The sequence below is a fragment of the Alligator mississippiensis genome, chromosome 14 (genome assembly GCF_030867095.1).
Source record: "Alligator mississippiensis isolate rAllMis1 chromosome 14, rAllMis1, whole genome shotgun sequence".
NCBI classification, from domain to species: Eukaryota; Metazoa; Chordata; order Crocodylia; family Alligatoridae; genus Alligator; species Alligator mississippiensis.
Genome location: NC_081837.1, coordinates 44,595,625 through 44,616,578, shown reverse-complemented (window position 1 = coordinate 44,616,578; position 20,954 = coordinate 44,595,625). Strand labels below are relative to the sequence as shown.

The 20,954-nt window shown below is 52.8% G+C and overlaps 1 protein-coding gene across 1 annotated transcript in view; it reads left to right on the top strand.

Annotated features, from left to right (window-relative positions):
* The window catches only part of CTTNBP2NL (CTTNBP2 N-terminal like), a 95,570-nt gene that overhangs the window by 46,286 nt on the left and 28,330 nt on the right, over positions 1–20,954 (top strand). Inside the window, exons 6-7 of the mRNA XM_019496948.2 lie at positions 7,263–7,357; positions 14,288–14,391. Coding sequence (XP_019352493.1) covers positions 14,341–14,391 — 51 coding nt within the window. The 5' untranslated portion in view covers positions 7,263–7,357; positions 14,288–14,340. The remainder of the gene's footprint in view (positions 1–7,262; positions 7,358–14,287; positions 14,392–20,954) is intronic.

The following is a 20,954-nucleotide window of genomic DNA, read 5'->3' as shown; positions in this document are numbered from 1 at the left end:
CGTCCACCTTACTCCGGGCAAAGGAAGAGCAGCCAGCTATACTCTTCCCAACATTTGGGTCACATTATGCAAGTGCCATTAATAATTGGACCAGTGTTTCCAGAGAGGTTGCCCTGCGTGGGTTCGACCTCTCTGTCTGAGGAGCCGAAGGAGAATCGGCCTCTGGTTCCAGGAGGAAACCCAGAAGCGACTCTGGGTGTCTTTGAGAACAATACATGAACCGGAAAATCTCTTGTGCTCAGAAAGGGCTCCTAAGCCCTTCGCGAAAGCACTAAAGCCTCTGGCTGCCAAAGGCAGGTCACGGTGGGAACGGGGAGCCAAAGCCGTCGGGTGCTTCATGTCAGAGGCCTGCGGTATTCACGTTTCCACCCACCGAACTTGACACGAACAAAATGCAAGCTGGAAGTCGGCTTGTATGGGCCTGGCAAGATCTCCCGCTGCACTGGAAGCCATGAACTGCTCCCAGACAGTCCCTGCCATCCCATGTCTGCTGCCTGGATCCATTCTCCAGCTTGAAGGCCTGGTGCAGCGGGTCAAAGCATGCATCTCCAAACTCATCCCTTCCTCCAGCTGTGCCAGCTGGATTCTCAGGGTGCAGAAGGTCTCTCCACAACAAGATGCCCCAGCTCCCACCTCTTCTCCTTCAGTGATCTCGTAGAAACCTGCTTCTTCCACAAGGCCCGGAGCTCCTCCCGGAGAGATTTGCCCATGGGTGGAGCATCCCAGAGACACGGGATAGGCAGGATCTGTTCCCAGCTGCTGCAGGCTCTGCACCAAGTAACCCCCATTATGGGTTTAAACAAGCACTGATCTTCATGCCACCCAGTGCAGTATCTGGCCAGGGAGACCAGCCTAGTTACTGCATCCTGCCCTGGGGCCAGGGAGCTTTGGGCATAGGCAACCTACAGCACGCAGATAGTAAAGAGCATTGATCTGTGTCACATCTTCCGGCTGCCCCTGGCACCAGCATTGCAGGGGGAAGGCCGGTTGGGCTCTAGACCTTTGCCAGCTGCTGCTGCAATGACCTTACTCGTGCCTTTGCCCCTGTCATTCTGCGGAGACAGTCCCGTTGGCTGCAGGGAGGAGGGGAGGCCACAGGAAAGGTAAGGCTTGACTGCCATGTCCTGGCATGGCCTTGGCAGCAGCTGCCCACACACTTGTTCTCAGGCAGCAGGGGGGAAGTGAAAGGAGAAGGGATTTGGGAGCATCATTATGGTGCCTGAGGGTTTGGGGATGCTGCATTTGGGCTGCCCTTAAAGCCCCAGTGCCGCCTTCCTTGCTTGGGGTATTCAGAGACTGGCCAAATGCCATGCTTCTCACAGCTGCTTTCCCTGGGGTGGCCAAATGTCAGGGTGAGCAACGGACCCTACTCCTGCATTTGTGCGGACGGATTCCCCTTCCAGCACAGACAAGGAAGGGCTGAATCCCACAGCGAAGGAGCTCATGCCGTCCATCAGGTGCTTCCTTGACAGGGCTTCTAACACCCAGCCTGTGCGCTTGTGCATGCGCGTGTGGATCACGAACAACTTTATTTCCCACTTTGACATACACCAGATCCACCCGAGAGCCCTGGCTGCCAGAAGGAGAAATGGCACACGAGGAAATACATCTTAAAGACATTTAGAAAGGAGCGGCTTGGAATCTGGAATAGTAAACACCAGCGCTGGCCCGGCCAGCACATGCCGAGCAGGTCGGGCTCTGGAGAGTGTAAAAGGCTTTTCTGGCGGGATCGGGGTGGGGAGGAGAAAGAAATAATTAAAGGAGGGTGGTGCATTTGTTTGTCCTTGTTTGACCAGGTGCGGAGGGCTCCGGGGCAAAGGACCCTGCAGAGGGCTGGCCACTGGGCGCTGAGGCCGGGGAGGTGGTTTACAAGTGCATCTCTGCTGCCATGTCTAGGAAGTGTTGGCCTGTGGAAGGTGGTCAGGATCCACAATAGACCTCTGCCACCAGCTTGTGAGCACTGGACCCAGCCTGCTCTGGCCTGGGGGTGAAACTCCGGGCTCAGCCCCACTTCCAGGAGTTCCTCGCGATGGCTCCCAGCTGGGCAGGGGCACGTGTAATCCTCGCCGGCCTCCCAGGGAGAAGACGCCCGGTAGAGCTCCACGGTGATTTGGGCGAGCTCCCACCTCCTGTCAGAAGGACCCTGATGCTGAGCAGCTCTGCAGGTGCCACTCGCGGGAGACGTGAAACTAAACAGCTCCTCGCACCGCTGGCCTGGGCTCCCCTGAAGCTTGCAGCGATCCAAGAGGAGCATCGGCCTCTGAATGGAAGGCCCGTAGCTCACATCCGAAGGCTGTAGCTTGCTCTGGGCTGATGGGGACCTGGACTGGAGGCCTGCAACGTGGACATGGGCTGCCCTGGGCTTTGCTTGTCGTGGGCGGCCTGGGCATTTGCAGTCTCCGGCAGCGCAGCAGGGGATACGCACCAGGTGAGCCCAGGCTGGGTTGGTACCTGGTGCTGGATGTGGTCTGGGGCTTCGTTCCTTGCCCCCCACAGAGTTAATCTGCTGTGCAGATTATATGCTGGTGGCATTTGGAGAGCACTGCAGAGACAGGCGAGCGTCTTATGTCAGAGTCAATCAGTGTGTCAGGGGAACACCTGTCGCGTCTCATGTTACCGGGCCCTTGCCAGCTCTCCTGTCTGCCTTTCCAGTCCCGTCAGCCTCACAAACGCTGCTCCCGTGAGAGGCAGGCCGGGGAGATGGTACAAAGCAGCCACATGATGAGCCACCCACACGAGTCCACCAAAGCTTCGGGAAAGTGGCTGGGGCCCAGTAGCCCACCTTCCACCTCCCATTCTCTAGCAGGGTAGACTTTTCCTAGGGGAATGCTTCTTCAGTGGAAAATGCCTCTTCACCGAAAGGGAAATGCTTTGTGCAAACAGGTTGAGCCCGGTGAAATTTGGTTCCCAGGGAGATACAAAAAAAGAACAAAGGGGCGGGGTGGCGGTGAGCATCATGACCTTTTTGGTCCAAACCAGTTTGATTTTTCATTTCACGAGTGATTTTTCACGTTGGTTTTTGTAAGAGATTGTAGGACCTAATCTGAGAGAGAAAAAGCAATCCGACTCAGAGCCCTGTGTTGCAATGCTGTTTAAATGAAAATGGTTTCTTCACCTCCCAACGTGGTTGCATGGGAGAAGTCCGAATGTTTTGTTTTCATTCCACATCCGAGTGGAAATAAAATGGAAAGTGTGGATTTCCCATGAGCTGGCAAGAAACATAAATCAGTCCCGGGCAGCTCTTGCTAGGTGCACTGTGTCTTGCGTGGCACTGCGTGCACCTCTGTCTGCAAGGCCTTTGGTTTTGCTGGGCTAAATGGAACTAGAGTCTGGCCCCAATGCTTCCTGACTCAAATCCCCATTTGAATACTGAGCTTTGCTCACTTGGGAGAGCTGTAGGTGACAACAGGGCTCGACCCTGATCTCCCCTTGCCCGGTGTGAATGAGGAGCAGCTCTCTCCGGTTGGTTGTGATGAGGCAGGCTGCCCTGGTGCACGCTGCAGCCTTGCGTGTTCCCCTGCCTTTCTCGTGCCTGAGCTAGGACTGAGCTTTTAACCCTGGCACCGTCTGAATCCATTTGTGCAACGCAGCACAGCCCTGTCCTTCCCTCCCCTACTGTGCTCTTTCTGTGCTGCCCCGCGTGAGAGCTCCTGCAGCCCAGGCGCATTGTTCCCCCGCGCGCTTTCGCCATGAAAAGGCACCGCCATGCCAGGCTTCTCGTTCTGCCCTTTTGCTCTCCGTGTTTTATTGCTCCTCCGCGGCAGTGTAATATCGTGTGTTTTATGTTGCCCACCTGCAGAGCGTTTTGATTATCCTGGAACCGCTTTGTTGCTGGGGTCTACATTTGATTTAAGCAGATGCCGGCCGGCTTTGAAGAAGAACGGTTTGAGTGGTGATTAGGAGAGCGGGTGGCAGCGGTGTGTCAAGAAGCCTCTTTCTTCCCTAGATTTCTTTTCTCGGCAGCCATCTCTTTAAACACTCTTTTTTCCTCCTGATTTTTCTGGGTCACTCTCTCTATTTTATCTGAAGTGAATCTTGAGCGCTCATGGAAAGTGTTTGAGTGACAGCCCTGGAGACCGACTAGCCGTGCGGGGCCTGATTCAGAAGCCAGGTGCAACGGGTGGGAAGGTTTTCACTGTTTTCAAAGGGCTATGCATCAAGTATGGCTCCAGCACTGGCTTTACCAAGTGGCTGTATCCCCCCCTGCCCGACCTGTAGGGACCATCACCAGGAGAACAGTCTGCAGGGTTTTCTGGGGTCTCAATCCAAATTCACTCTGGTATCAATAAGAGAGAAAGAGCACCAGAGGAGGCTCATTAGTGTGGATTCTGCTGGTGTTACCCGAGTACCTGTCTGCTAAGGACTGCGTGAGACACTGCTGTACACATGTACATGTGTGTGCAATTTATTGCATGCATGTAACCACCAAAGCAGGTTCAGGCTACTCGTACCCATTCCAAATCCATGGTTTTTTGGCACGTCTGAGGTCCGGGCTCGTGCAGGACCTGGACTTGGGCGGCTGATACAAAGGTACAGTGTGAGATGCAGTGTTCAGAGCTCACGTACCAAGGCACCGCTCGTGCGTGAGCTGCATGTATTCACTCTCTCAGCACAGCCTGCCTTCTCTGAGTGTTTTGCCGTCTATCCGCCGCTCGCTGAGCATGGTCGGTATGCAGCATTTGATGGGCTTGATGCAGCATTTGAGATGGGCTGGCTAGTTCTGCATGGATGCCCAGACCACGTGTGCGATGCACACTTCTCCTTCCCTGACTGGCTGCCCTGTGCATGTTTGCATTGCTGAATTCAGAATTCACCGCAGGCAAAAGCCTCTTCTCTGCACAGCACCAGTGCAAGGCTCATGCACCAATTAAGTGTGCCCCCCCGCCCCCCCCCCGGAGCATTCAAAAATAGGATGTAAACTCTATGGATGGGGTCAATTCAATCATTACAGGGCCCCGGCAATAGCCCAGGTCACCAGAATATCTGCGTACCCAGGTCGGGTCACAGCCAGGGCCGATGGGTTCCTGTGTCTTTGTGAGCTCGGTGATACGGGCGCTTGGCTTTTCCACCGTGGGTTCGTTCCACGCTGGGAGGCATTCCTGCAAAAGCACGTCTGCTTCCCTGAAACGTCATTTCTGTTCTCAGCGAGGTCTCTGCCTTTCTGCCTGCCTGCCAGGCCCCACACCAAAACACGGACCTTCCACCAGAGCCTGTTAAAATCCATATTTATGGCACAAGAGACATGACAAATAAATCAGCAAAGACATAGGTATTTTCTTTTAGAATGGCCAAAATATGATCTCTATTAACGATTGCAACCTTTCCAGCGTTGCTGCTGCACATACCTCATCATCTGAGCATTCATTCTCCAGTGGATTACACAGATACTGAGCTCAATTTATTTTTCCTTATAATTCACCTATCAAAGCCCAAGAGGATTTATCTGTGCTCAGTCTAGAATTGCCAAGATAACACTCAGCATTCGCTTTTGCTCTGCTGCTCGTACCCGTTAACATTTCAATTATCAGTTTGGAGCTCTTTGGAGAAAGGAGAGTACCTTAAATCACTTTTCACCAAATCATTAGAATCTATCATCGTAACCTTTTCAGCTCTTCCATGCTGGAATTTTTATCCCTCGGGCTTTTTCTCCCCTAACTCACTAAGCAACAACTGCCGTGTTTATACTTTTTTTCCTTCCCTGTGAAGTCCTGTTCTACTTCAAGGATTAAGCTTTCATCCTTCATTATTAGTTTCTCCTCTGGGCATCTCTTTTCCAGAAACAAAAAAAAAACAAGAAGAATTTCTAGGATTTTGCTTTTAAGAGATTATGTTACGCCGCACGTGCGTCTGTGTTTCTCAGCGCCGAGCTTTCAGCATGTCGGCGAGTGAAATGTCCAGAACGGACATCAGCAAAGCGAGTGGTGGCTGTTGCAATAGGAGGGCTAGGGACAGGGGATTCAGCAGCGGGCTTCAGGACCTGTTGGCAGCCGAGTGCAAAGTTGCCACCGGACCTCATAGTGCAGGTTTGCTTCATACCAAATGCTCCTTCAGCTGCTGCTCTCCTACGGCAGACGCCGAGGGTGGTTGGTGTCGAGCCGAGTGAATGGCATGTGTAGGGAGGCGGCTGCAGAACGGGTTGGCTTTTCATTCCTGCCTTTAGGACAGCTGCATCCTCTGTCTGCAGACAGAAATTTCAGGCAGGTGCCTTCCCCAGTGCTGTCCGCTGCCCTGGGACTTAGAACAGGGTTTCAGCATTGTGCTGTCCGTGTCCATGGGGCTGGCTTTCCCCATGACGTACCTCCCATCAGGAACCTCCTTTATCTGCCCTGAGCTAAGAGAAGAGAGTAGGCCCTCTCTTGAGCTCCCGGCTGTGTTTGTTGTGCTGGGCCAGTGCTGTCCCCCCACAAGGCACCATCAGGGAAGGAGGAGAAGGAAGAGAAATGGAGGTGATCTCAGTGAGGGGAGCAGAGAGGGGGAGAGGTGGCAGGCCGGTGCTTTCTGGCTATTCGGCAGGGCTGTGGCCCTGCATTTAGCTGGAATCTCCAGCTCGAGGCCGAGCTCACGTAGCCTGATATCCCCTGATCTCACAAGGCTGTGGGTCCCAGTCTCAGGAGCTTTCCTGGGGCATCTTTAGGCTCAACGTCCTATGGAAAGCTCTGTTCCACCTGCAGTGGCTGAGCTATCTGGAGCAGGCCATCCCAGCTCAACGAGGGATGGTTTTTTAGCATTTGCTGAGCTGTGGTGCAGGGCGTGTAGTGGGTTAGGAGAAGTCCCAGGGGGGGCTGGCAATCTCAGGCTGGAAAGGCACGTTACTGGGACAGCATTTCCCTTGGATGGCCACTGGCACATTGGCATTTTAAAGCCTCCGTTCCAGTGACCCTCTGTGTACACCCTACCCCAAGGTCAGGTAGATCAGCAAAGCCCCATCCATGCAACAAGTGCCTGCACGTACTTACCTACCTAGAACACACATGCACTCTCGCTCTGCCCCTCTCCCCCCTCACACAGACAATTTTGTGGGTATTAAAAAGATTGCATCTGATTAAACCACTGGTCAGGTCCATAACAGAGCTCACCCAAGAGGCCGAATTCATTTCATCCCCCACGTCTAATTAAAGCCATTAGTGTATTCCTTGCCTTTCAGAGCACATCAAAGCATTCCAAGAGCCAAATCATTACCTTATTTTCAAGGCAATTACATAACTTGTAGCATCAATTTATTCTGCCTCCAGCTGTATGCATTTATCGCTGTCTATCATCAGGTGACCTGCGCCATCAAACGCAGCAACCGATGGGGGCTATCAGCTGACGAGGGCCGAAGTGGAGCTGCACGTGAGAAGAAGACCCGGTTCTCAAGGTACAATATGCTCCCTCAGGGCTTGTTTCTGATGGGCACCGAGGGCAAGAGCTGGCTCTGAAACCTGAGCCCAGCTGAGAGAGGGAGCTGGACTCTGAGCACTGATTTTGTGGGGCAGGGGCATAAGACACCCATCCTCTGTGCTGCCTGCTACCCCTCAGCTTCTAACAACTCCTTGGCCCTTAAGCTGTACTCAGGCCCCATTCATTTATCCCTGCACAGAGAGAAGGTGGAATAAAAGCATCCAGGCGGGAAGGGATGGGTTTTCACATGCACGCCCATTGCTCTGCACTGCTCTGGACTGCAAAGGAGCTAGCGGGTTGGGGGAAAACTGCCATCTGCCTTTCCTGAAGCCCCCTGTGTACTGTAAGCTAGGTGTAAAGGGGTTCAGGCCATTGCATCTAGTGCATTTGCTGGGCACCTTCCGGATCGGGGTGTATTTCTCCCCTGCTGCGGCCTGACATGTGAGAGAGCTGAGGGGGGAGTCCGGACACCAGCACACGTGCACTGCTGGAGGATCAGCTCCAGGTCTGGTGCGAGAAACCTTGCTGTTGTGCCACGGGGGAAGCCTCCTTACCCCATCAGGCAGGGGTGGATCGTTGTGGCTGCTCACAGCCGAATTGCAGCGGTACCCACGCACTCCAGCCACATGCAGGGAGCTGTACAAATACTGCTGGGAGCACAGTCCAGGCCCCAGAGAGCCTGTGCTCTTGTCTCTGGGGGGAAAGCCCTTTGCTCACAGAGAGTGTCCGACCTCAGGGGGAGAGGGAAAGCCAGGAGCTGAGCTGTCTCAGGTGCGTGTGTGTGCGTGCATGTGTGCGCGCACGCGTGTGTGTGCATGCATGTGTGTGCATGTGTGTGTGTGTGTGTGTGTGTGTGTGCATGTGCGTGTGCACGCTGGGATGCCTTCCCCTCACATAAACACATCTCCAGCAGCTCGCAGCCCCTTCAAGAGCAGAGCTGTGAATTTTCATCTCTCAGCTAATCAACTCGCCGGCTAGTCCAAACTTGTCAGGCGTTTTATCCCTGCCCTGGCAGCCCTCCCTCCGGCCCCCGAGTGACAGCAGACGTTCCCAGCCCTCCCCGGGATGCATCCACCCGCTACAAAAACAAACTCCCCCCCCCGCTGGCGATCTTTCCTCGTCAAGCAGGGCTGACCCCGGCTCCCCACAGCCCGCCCGCCCCACCGGCATGCCGCCCCACGGCCCCTTGGCGAGACAGGCCTTACAATAACACTGGGGCTGCTCCTCGTGTCCGGTCACAGTTAGTAAAAAGGCCGTGTTTACGGGCAGGGCCAGGAGAGCGGGGGTCCTGTCTAAGCTGGGGGCTTATTAATCGCCGCTTTCCCCTGGTCTTCGGTGACAAAAGATTAATCACCGAGCAGAGCGGGCGCTGCCTGCAAGGCTCCTGCAGATGAGGTGCAGCTGTGCCGAGAGCCGCTTTGCAGGGCTGGCTAAACTGCTGACCCCCGGCCCCCACCGTGCTGCCCAGGGAGCCGCTGGCCACACGGCTAGGCCCTCCTGAATGCCCCAAGCTTCGGGCAGGATCAAGGCAGCCGGGGCAGCACCCAGGGCACAGACCACCTTTCCAGGGGGAAACTGGACCCATGCAAGGACATCTTCTTAATCCCTCTCATCTCATGCAAGCCTAGTGCTTACAGCGGGGTGTCTGGGGTGCATCCACATGTCCCCTTGTTCCTAATGGGAGCAGAGAGGGGCCCCTTTTGCTCAGCACCGGAGCTGTGGCTGCATTCTTGAGGCCTGGCTGGAAGGGCCTCTGTAATGATGACCCCAGGAGAGCTGGTCCCTGCAGCTTGGAGATATCTCACCCCCTCGCAGCTGAAAGACAAAGCGTCTCAGCCGGTGCACCGTGTTCTGCAGGAAGGGGCCATCAGGGAGACCCACAACGAGCATCTCACCACAGAGCAGGGGTGATGAGGCTGCAGGGACCCAGCTCAGCAGAGACCTTTCTGTAGGGAAAGGTGCCTGGTACAGCCGGTCAGGGAGAGGTGCCCACTGCTAACCCATGTGCCCGTGGACTCGGCTACTTAAGGAGCTGCATGATCACGCCACAGCTGGCAAAGCAGGCTCAGGGCAGGAGACTCCACTGCCAGCGTGGGTCTGTCTGTCTGTGTTCGAAGCCTCCCTCAGAGGCGCTGGGTGCTGCTGCAGCCCAGGCTGGGGTGGGACAGGGCTGTGCCAATGCTCCTGCTGGCACCAACCCCGCAGGGTCCTGGCCAGAGGGTCTTGCATCTGCACTCAGGGCCAGAATGACTCCAGATTTGGGATCAGGAAGAAATTTTCTCCCCTGGTCAGATTGGTACAGACTGCCAGGGGTTTGCCTTTGTCTGCAGTGGGGCCACGGCCTCTGCCTGGGATCTCTGGAGTGTCTCTGAACCCCTGTTGCAACCGCGGGACGTTGGCGGTCGCAGCCCCCCTGCTTTCCCTGGGGCAGGTTCAAGTGTGATGTCAGGTGCTGTGCCGGGCTCGACAGGCGTATGAAGAGTTTAGATGATGGAGGTGTTTGGGGTGGTTTGGATCGGACTGGTCCTGCCTCAGGCAGGGTTTTGGACTTTTCCAAGTGGCTTCTTGAGGATCTCCACAGTTATGTCTGGCAGTGGGGGTCCAGTCGGGGGAGATTCAGAGATGAGCAGAGACCACTATGGGTCTCTTGGCCTGAGCTGCAGCCAGACAAGGGGTAGGCAGGTCTCCCCCAGGTGATTTCTGTATCCAACCAGGAACCTCAGCTTAGGCGAGAGCTGCGTCTTCTGCACAGCACAGAGCCCCGTCTCTCCGGGCAGGCCACGCACCTCGGCCCCGGACGGGGCAGTTCTGCAGGCCCCAAGCGCTCCATGTAGCTCCGTCCTGGGGGTGCGGGACTGGAGGTGCCCAGGGCCAGCCCTGTGGCACTCGTGCCAGCACCAGGCAGGGCTGAAGCCCTCGGCAGGACCCTGGCAAGATGGGGAGGGGGCAAACACCTATCTCATGTGTGCGCTGTGCCGGGCACATCAGGCAGGCTGCAGGATGGCGTGCGGGCTAAAGGCGAGAGCGTTCCCACGCAGGCTCTTTATTAGTAGCACATGGGGCTATGTAAGGAACATGTAAACAGAGCTCTTGGCCGCCGCGTGGGACACGTGCCCTTGCTGTGCTCAGCGCAGGGTGAAGCATCTCGGGAGCAGCTCTTCAACTGGAGCCTGAGCGTGGGAGCGCGGCACGGCCAACCTGGGGCACGGCTGGTGTATCCGCCCGCCCCCACTGCGGGGTGGGACCGTGTTCTCTGGGTCAGAGCCCAGCGACCAGCCTCCACACCGCTGCTCGGCCCTTGATGCCAGCATGGCGACCGGCCACGAGCCACAGCTGCCTAGTAGCACGCGTGCACCCATGCACATGTATGCACACGATGTGGCCCACGCCCCACCTTGCACAGCTGGCTGTGTGGTGCTGCCTGCCTGGCTGGGCCGGATGCTCCTTCCCAGCTGCAGGGCCCGTGGGTGCTGCCCGTGTGCTGGTGCTGACCCCTCGCTGCCCCGCAAAACAAGCCCATGAAGCATGAGAGCCCAGCCAGCTAGAGCATGCCCCCCACCCCCACAACCCTGGGGCTGAACTGGGGCTGGGTGAGGGTTGGGCAGGGGACATTGCGCCCCCCTTCCCCCCCAAAAGTAGGGCTGAACCTGGAGGTGTGGGGGCAGGAGTCCTCTCTCTCTGGGCTCGGATGAAGGCTGGGCATGGAGTGGGGTGCTCCTGGGCAGGGGATATGCCCCCCACTCCTGCCCCCCTCACAAAAGCCCCCCTGCTTGGCTGGGGGCTTGGGGGCAGGGTGGGGGGATGTGCACACAGCCTGTCTGGGGCTAGGTAAGGAATGTGGTCTGCCCCACAATGACTTGGCTGTACTGGGGTGCTGAGCAGGGAATGGAACAACCCCGTGCCCCCCAAGCTAGGACTGCATGGGGACTTTGGAGGGGGGAGTGGGGCCCCTATGGATCTGGGCTTGTGAGTTTGGCTGGGGGGGATGCATGAGGCCCACCTGGGGCTGGCTGAGGGGTTTGCAGGGGCTATTGGGGCTGGGGGGCAGGGTGTTGGGGTGGGATTATGCCACTCTCCCCAACACACTAGAGCGTGGCTAGCTAGCGGGGGCGGATGTTGGTGCTGAGCTGGAGCTATTTCCCCCTGTAATTGCACCTGAATTTGGGGGTGTCACAGGGCCTGAAGGCCTGCAGCTGGGGTGTGGGCTGCCGCTGTGCTGCGCAGGGTGGGGGGTCCGGGCACCCCAGCTCTGACCCCTCCAGCTGCTGGGCCTGAGCCCTCGTGTGCAGTTCCAGTGCTTGGAGCTCTGTTTGCAGCAGCTCCGCGCTCACGGCCAGGCCTGTTCCGTCTCCATGCCGAGGCCGCCCTCTCCTGGAGGCCGTGAGGACCACTGCCACCTCGACTAGCACCAGCACCAGCGCTCTGGCCGGGGAAGGTCTCAGCCCGGCCTCCCCCGGCCCCGGCGGCCTGGGCTGCAGGCAGCGCCCATCGCTGCAGGGGTCACGCTGCCAGCACTCCAGGCTGTGCAGGCATCCAGCGGGTGCTAATTCATCAGTCATCCGTATAATGTGATGATGAACGATATTTAAATATAAGAACAACACACTCTGGGGTAGATAAATATCAAGATGGGTTTGCTTTTTCTTATTCTCTTTTTGTCTTGATTCTGTATCTTTAGCTGATCCCTACTTTCATTTTATCGGAGGCATCCACACAATTACCTCTCCGATCCTTTTATTTATTTTTCGTGGGGGGGGAAAAAAAAAGAGAAGATCAAAGCTGTATTAAACTTTTATAAAAAAATTAAATTTATATAAAAATACAGTGCCATGGTAACAAACAAAGCACCCGTTTCCCAAATGAAAAATTCTCCCCGTTGTGTCATAAAAATAAAGCATTTTTATATTACCTTGGAAAATGAGGCTGTTAAATCTTATAAAATATAGCATAAGCCCCACTGAAATGCTGAGAAAGCCGATTCAAGTGGAGCTAGAGTGCTGAAGAATAAAAAAGAAATACTTAGGAACTGAACTGAAAATTGCTTGATCAGAAAAACGGTTCCTTCAAACATCCCCAGAGCGCTGATCTCATATGGCTCATTCCAGGGTCATCAAATGAAATTGGGCACTTTTCATCCACAGGTGAAATGCTTGTCAAATACAAAAGGTACTTTTTCAGCCGGGGAAGTTGAGTTGACGTGACTCCAGTTACTGACATCTCGAGTGACTTGATCGTAGCGGCAGAGAGTCGGGGTAGAGCCCAGCTGCCTAACTTGTCTCCAGCCTCCCCGTGTCCCATCTCCATCGCCCGCGGCTGCTCCAGAAGTCCTCAGTCCCCAAAGACACGGAGCAGGCAGCAGCGGTTCATCTTCCTCCGTATGATTTGTGCCACGACATGAAGCAGAGGAAGCTCCTTGTGTCCTTCCTGTCCTTGCCCCGGCTCCAGAGACTGCTGGTTCATGCTAATTAGGGACACCTGCCCTTGAGCAACCAGGGGGAGACCTCATCATCCTTCTCAGTGACAAACCGCACTGACCCCTTCACCTTGGCTGCTGAACGGCTGTTAGATTCAAGCCAATGACCTAAGAGTGAATGGCCCTGTCATCTATTACCGCTCCCCATGAGCTATCCGGCGCCCATCAGAAACCTCTTTTATGCACCATACAAAGGAAGGGGTCACCTGGGCAATTTTGGTTCAATCAAGTTCGCAAGGAGAGAGGCTGCCAAAAGGATTTTTTTCCCCTCTCTGCACACGTGGTGGAAGACTAAGGCTTTGTTTGCGTATATACTAAATATTTCTGTCTAATGTTTCAAGCTTGTTTCTCCCAGGTGTAATTGGGCTCTGGGCAAGCAAACAAATAAAGGAGTTTATGGCTCCATTTGAGCATTCACTTCTTTAACAAAAAACAAAAACCCTAAACCTTAAAAGGAAGGAGGAATTTTTTAAAAGCAAAGAGCGGCCCTAACTTCTTCCTTAAGCAGCCCTGCCTGTTTTATGAGGGTGTATCAGGCCACAGCGTTGAGTGGGAGAAAAACACAGCCGCAAACAAATATGTCTTGTTATTGTGGCAGAGTTTCTGGAACGAGGCTGTAATAGATCCTGTGCAGGAAGCCCCCCGAAGTGCACAGCCGCGTGCCGGCACAAATGCCACGCGGATGGAAGCGGGGATGTCGTATGGTCTTTAAGAAGGAAAAAATACAGCTCGCAGGAGGAAGGTCCGGATCTCTTCCCAGCCCGTTTCCTGTTTCAGCATTGTCACAGACATGACAGATGAGCTCCTTGCTATCTCTCTGCATTCATGTTTTATTCTCTCTGGTTGGTGACACCTCCCTAGAAGCTGCTTTTCCTGCCCCTTTTTGCTTTTCCCTTTGGCACCTGATGTGAATGCTCCTGTTCACAGGTGGCTGTTTTGTCCCTCTCCTTCAGGGTAACAGAAGAGCTGAGCCGTCTCTCGTGGCTCACAGATAGTTTCATCTCCATCTCTTTGTGTGTCATCTATGTGCAGTCAGTCTCTCTGGGGCTGCGGCCTCAAGCCTTCGCCTCTCTGGGATGGGGTCCCTCAGCTCTCTTATTTTTACAGCAGACCCAGGGCTACCATCCCCTTGGGATCAACCTATACCGCAGGTCCTTTGGGATTCAGTTTCTGCATCTCCTCCCTGTGGGAGAGTGACCAGTGGGTGAACATGGTGACCCATCAGTTTTCTTATAACCGGGTATTTAATTGCAACAATAGGAGTAAGGTCAGTCTCCAAGAAGGATGTTGAGCAGTTTTTATACAGGTCTGTCTGACCCTGGTGCCCCCAAGCTCCAGCAGCAGGTCTGGCGGTTCCACAGCAGTCTTCACTTTGTTTTCCCCACTGCCCTTCAAGTTAAACCTGATGAAATGTCTTTGTTTTCTCTCTCACAGGCCGACGCAAACCAGCTGGGCAACTCGGCGGGGTGACTGAGCTGGACTACAAGATGAACGGAGCTGTGGTCCACACCTGCTGGCAGACACGTTGTGAGACATTGGTAGGTAACCCTGCACCCATCCTGGGTATGTTTCCAGACAAACAGGCTGGGTTTGGGGGTAATGCAATACATGCAGACAGCTAACAGCACAATGGCCTAGTCACAGCAGGGTGTTTGTCACCTCCAAATCTGCCAGGCTCACCCATCTTTGGTCTTTTTGGGGAGCCCAACTGCAATGCACACAGCTCCATTACTGCAAGGTACTGTATGAATGCCTGTACTTCAAATGCTCAGACGACGGGCAAGGTGAGGGGGCTTCCAAGGCTCGTCTCCTCTCAGAATAATACTGGCTGATATTTAAAATAGGATGTCTATTTAAAATATGGCAGGGCTGTGCAGAGACTGTGGGGCCTGTGTTGTGTTCTGGCTCTGCCACTGCCTCTGTGATGACTTTTGGCCAAGTCATGTAAACCCTGTGCACCAGTGCAAGCATCTGTAAAATGGAGGTGCTCTGTTATCTTCCCACATGACATTCATGAGCTCCTTGTACTCTGTAAGGAAGGAGCTTTGGGGAGGGTAATAATTATCATACCATCACATGGAGATAACATGGTGTTTGTCAACCACCGTGATCCGTGATCCATGGTGCGTGTCAACCACCCCATCTCCATGTCTGTTGTTAATGGCCTTCAGTCACGAAGCTGCATCTGAAATCTAGATTCCAGGCTCCCCGGGTGATGCCACGGTCTTCTAGGTTACCTGTGTAATGGCCAGTGCCCTGCCCAGGGCTATAACTACTCTAGTAGCAGCAAGGCAGCTGGAGCATGGCATGAACAGCCAAGGCTGGGAGAGCCGCGTCTCCCTGCCAAGCCTGATCGTTCCCTGCTGCAGGCTCTTTGCTGGGACCGTGGAGCAGAGGGGGAGTTGGATGTGTATCTATGTGGAGTACGGAGCCTGTTAACTACACCTCCAAACTTGCCATGCAGTGCCCTCTAAGAGGCACGGCCAGCATCCCAGCACCGTACTTAGCTTTGGGTGTTCTGCATGTTAACAGCCAAAGGCAGTACATCTATAGCCAAACGGGCCTTGCTGGTGAGATTAATCCCAGCACAGTCCAGGCTCCAGCTGCTTGCAGTATGGGTGGAGGGCCGTGTGTAGCGGTGCTCTGCTAGGATGCCATTTCCTTCCAGGGGAAAGCAGCACAGGTCTCCCTCCCGTCTAGCAAGGGCTAGTCGCCCCTGGGCCTTTGCCTTTCAACTGCTCTGGCTTCATCAGACTTCTCTTCAAGTCTCAGCATGGAGACGTAGCTTTGGTGCCAGCTGCTCTGTGATGTAATTCAGGCTTTTACGACCTGTAAGTGTTCAATGTGGGGCTAATCAGTCATCACCTGCATGCAGGGTCCTTTCTGCACAAAGGCTGCCTTTCTCCTTCCATTTCCAGGAAGGGGGTTGCGTGGCAAGCGTCGGGAAAAGAAATGAGTGACCAGTAAACCTTGTCAGCAAGAAAACATCTGCTGACTTTGGAAGCAGAGCAGTACTTTGGTGGCAGCTGCAGTCAGTTGTAAATGAGTCGATTTTGGTGTGTAGGATGTTAGACCTTAGGAACGCACATTCTTTTAATAGGTGTATCTAAAATAAATTGTCACCTCCTGCACGTACAGCAATCTCTCAGCATCCTCTTCTTCATAAACACCCTCTGACTACCTTTTCCCTTTGCCAGTTTTCTATAAAAGCGGGGAGCGCATGGCCTCAGCTGTCCTCAGATCAATAGGACTCAGGTGTGTAAGTGCCTTGGAGAATCTGGGCCTGAGGGCTCTAGACATGTCCGATGCCTTTAGTCCTAGTCCTTGCACTGTTCTGCTCGTGTAGCTGTGTGATAGGAATTCCTGTATCGCTTCAGATCACTAGGAAAATGAATGCATGGAGCATCCTCCTTGTGTGATATTAAGTTTTTTGAATGCAGGCTTGCAAGACTGTCACTGTTGCTCCAGCTTGGAGCAATTATTTTTGGTCCAGGTTTTAGCCTTCTAAAAGATATACATGTGTGACCACAAGAGTGCCTCTCACTACCTCGCTGTGGAGGGGGTGCAGATGGGTTACAGTTCTCGTGATCCCTCAACTTTTCTCTCTCAAAAGAGCAGTGATTGAAGCGTAAGGGATCCGTGAGGTGTAGCTGAGGATGAGGTGTTTGATGCCGTGTACCTGGAAGGGGCAGCTGGGTGTGATGCAAAGTTCATTTTTGTCGTGTGTTAAAAGGGAGCGTGATCTAATGGTTGGAGAGGGTCAGTGCCTGGGCTCTGCTTCTCGGTGCCACCCTGGGCAAATCCTCTCCACTCTGTTTCCCAGCTGCACTGATTTCAAAGTGCCTAATCCATGCCCTCTAGTGGCTTATAACTGACTGGGAATATAGATATTTATCCTTCCTTCTTTGAATGTCACGGTGGTTGTTTTTTTCTTTTTAGTGACTAACCAGTGAAAGGGGCCAGCTTCACAGCCTTAGAAAATCAAAGCCTCTGGCAGAACAAGAGGCTTCCTTCCCTGCCCGCCGTTAGCAGGGATATTTGGGGATGAGAGGGAGTACAGTGCAGCCGGAGCTTTCTGCCACAGGGTGGAGCTGCCTTGGCACAGACGGGCTCCAGACATCACTCCTATGGTTTGTAAGCAACGAACCGGGCTTTTGTTGCAGAGTGAATGGGGACTGAATAGCTCAACAGGTGCTTGGCCCTGTCCACATTGACTTTTAAGGTTGTTTGCAGGGGTGTAGGCTGGTCCAAGGACACAGGCAGACAAAGTTCTTTGGGTAAATCTGATGTCTTTTATTAGACCAACTCAAATAGCTGGAAAAATTCTTCTTGGCACGCTTCTGGGTATTCTTTTGAGAAGAATTTTTCCAAGGACTTGAGTTGGTCTAATAAAAGGTTGTTTGCATGATTTCTCCAAAGCTTTGCCAAGTACTGCTCTTCTCTCTTCAGCCACTGACCTAGGACCATGGGGAAGGGACCTTGCAAGGTCATCTAGGCCAGCCCCCTGCTCAAGGCAGTTATACCTTAATGCTGCACTCCTTCTGCACCTCCACTTTGACGAAGGGAGAGCTTGAACCTCAGCTGCGCAGCCTAGGATGAGAGATGGCAGCTGGATACTGCATGCAGGCCAGGGAAGCACAAGGCAACCGTGCCAGGCTTGCTGCTTGCCCCCCCTGCTCGGAGTCTCAGCGCACCAGCTGCCTGAACAGTTGTACGGGTCGGATAATGGTCTGGTAACGATGCCTGCTGCCCAGCAGAGGTCACGAGGGTTAATCAGTGTGTGTTCCCTCAGGACTGAGATCACGGGGTGCAGGGCACCAGAAAATGCTGGTCTTGTTATTCTCATCAGAGGAAAGCTGTCACCTGACCATCGAGACTGGGAGCTGTTCTGTGGTGCACGCGCATGAACAGCCCCGCGTAACAGCCCTGCACATGCTACAAAGGAGAGAGGCTTTTCCTGACTAAGCAGTCAGTGCACAATGGAGCGCTCCCCTGTCTCCGCAGTACCGCTGCCGTTCGGCTGTTCTAGTACTATCCCGTGCTCTTCTTTTCATAAAATATCACGAGTGTCATCAAATGCCCCAGGGTGCTTTCATGTGGCTATAGAGAATGAGACAAATTTTGCTTTACCACCTGTGTAAGCCCACTGAGTCCTTCCCAGACTTTACCATCATCCTGAAAAACACCCACATGGGCCTTCAGCGCTCTCACCTCAGCATCCAGACTGAAGCTCAGTGCAGGAGAGCACAGGGATGGCTTGTTATTTCAAGTACAGTGTACAACCCAGGGATCCAGGTTGCGGCCGTATTGGTCTAGCGGGAAGAGCAATCAGGATCCGTGGTAGAGGTGATATCTTTTATTAGAACAACTAGAGCAAAGGTTTTTTTGCAAAAATCTAGTTGGTCTGGTAAAAGATATCACCTCTACCACAAGGCCTGGTCTACAACCCAGGGAATTCCTCTCTACCAACTCCTTCCACAAGTCATTTATGCTCATTATGCCTTGTGCCCTTTTCCCATCATCTCTCTACCTCTTGTGTTTAGGCTGTAAGCACTTTGGGTCGGGACTGCCTCTTACAACGGGACTGTACGGCATCTTGACCCATGCAAGAGGCAAGGATTGTTGTGGGTGGTATCTTTTACTGGACCAGCTGCATGGTCGGGAGAGATCTAAGTTTTTGGGTACAAGGCACTGTTCAGGTCTAAGGAAAAAGCAGGCACAGGTTGAGTTAAGGAGCAATGCTCAGTATGAAGAAGAGTTTGTTGGACACTGAAAACAAGCATGGTATCATCCATTTCAATGGAGCTACCTTCATTTACTGCAGCTGAGATCTAGCCTGGACTCTCTAGCAGCGCGTAATCAGCACACATTCCTCGTGCAATAAAGGAAAACGAATCAGTCGCTTGTTTTACTCCGGTTGTTTGCTGCTAAGGAGCTGCCACTTCAGAGAGTGTAGGAGTTGCTTGGTTTTAAACAAAAGCCTGTGACCTTGTTCTAATTGTGAGCTTGGAGGGGGACGGGTGTCTTGTCTCTCACTGTAATTGCAATAGGCAGGGAAAGTGGAGAAAACTAGCCCACCTGCAAAGCTGCTCTTCTACAGCCTTGTATCCAGCAGCTTCTTGGGAACGAGCCTCTTATGAAACCTTTCTGGAATGCTTCAGCAGGCACACGTGTGCAAATCCAGGCGATCCTCTCTCTCCTGGGAGTCAATTAGCTTGGCAGAGAGAGGAAAGGCTCACGCTGCAGCTAGCGGGGTTTGGCTCTGAGAGACGGGCCGATGGATCTCGACTCTCGTTTCTTTCTGCGTTCCATCTCCGCCGAACTCTTCTGATCAGGGTTTGGCTTTTGGGCCTGCAGACACCCCCGGCTCTTTCACAGCTTTCTCGTTAAGGCCCAACATTTGCCTAACGGATGTGTAAAAGCACAGGAAGGCTGACGCTCCCCAAAAGCAATGGTATGGGGGCCGTTGTGGTTGCTAGTTTGCTGCATCTCAGAGACGGCTTCATGCCTTCCCGTTGTGCTCTGTGATTTCAGGTTGCTGCATTTTAGCTATTTTCTGGCAGCACTGAATCCTGCATTCTAATTTTGGTGTAAATTGGTAGTGTGTCATTGGATGGGGTGCAGGGGTTTAGGTTGTAGCCGTGTTGGTCTAAGGACATAAGCAGACAAGGTTCCTTGGGTGAATTTGATATCTTTTATTAGACCAACCCATATAGTTGGAGAACAGTTATTAAGCAAGCTTTCGGGTTCAAAAACCCTTCGTCAGGATGGGGTCTACACTGTGTAATGTTATTTCATAGCTGAAAATGGGGGGTGGAAGAGACCTCAGGAGGTCACATCTAGTCCAGCCCCCTGCTCAGAGAAGGACGAGCCCCAACTAGATCATCCCAGACAAGGCTTTGTCTAGCCGGGTCTTAAACACCTCCAGGGGTGGAGATTCACCACCTCTCTGGGGAGCCTGTTCCAGTGCTTTACTACCCTCGTTGTGAGAAAGTTTTCCTTGTATCCAACCTCAAACTCCCTTGCTGCAACTTGAGTCCGTAGCTCTTGGTTCACCTGCCAACACTGAAAGCGGAGTCCCCAGATTGAACCGTGTAAAAGCAATGCAACGTTATAATTGACGGCAGTGCCTCAGGAGCTGGCCCCGAGCCCTTTACCATCTGAACGCTGCCCTTGTGTTGTGGTCCAGCAGTAGCAGGACTCAATAAATGGGCACCGTGTGACTCCTGGCAAGAGCAGCACGAGCAGAACAGTTGTAATTGTGCTCTAGGTATTTATTATCATGTTTTTCACAGGGTGTTTTAATGCCTCACCGAGTAATTTATGGGGATATTATTGTACAGCAGTAATTGCTGTTAACCATGCAGTATTGTTAACCATGCAATAACGTTACCCAATGTGAATCCCATTATAACATATGATGAATGATATATAGTCATATTATTAATAATACAATAACAGCATCCAATGCACATGGCTAAAAGCAATTGCAGTGTTAATAACATTACAGTATATCTGCATTATAATGCGTCACGTCACAGGCTTGTTTCAGCACAAGCTGCAGCTGCCTCTCCTCGAGCAGTGGGGGGAAGCCTCGCACTCTCCCCTGCAAGGAGGCATTGCGCCCCCACATCCTCCCGGCAGCCTGCCCCGCGTCCGGATGCTTTTCATTTTTATCTGTTCACTTCCATAAATTGACTTTAGTTTTTAATTTATTTTTAATTAATTTCATTTGTTAATTTTAACTTCTATCAGTTCTTATCCTGAGTCATTCATTCTAAGTTGCATTCATTCTTTCCCCCGCTTTTATTAATTCAAATTAATTTGCATTTATTTGCTTTCATCAATTATTATTTTTATTTATTTTTCTTTAGTTACTTTTATCAGTTAATTTAATTCTTTTCTTGGTGGCAAATTGCATTCCTTCTAATGCACATCATTCTTTCCTCCACTTTCATTCAATTAATATTCATTCATCGAGTTTATTGACTTCTATTACTTGCAGTTGGTATTGCTGCATTGACTTCTATTAATTAATTGCAATTTATTTTATTAATCATTTTCCTGGTCATGAATTGCATTCGTTCTAATGTGCATAAAT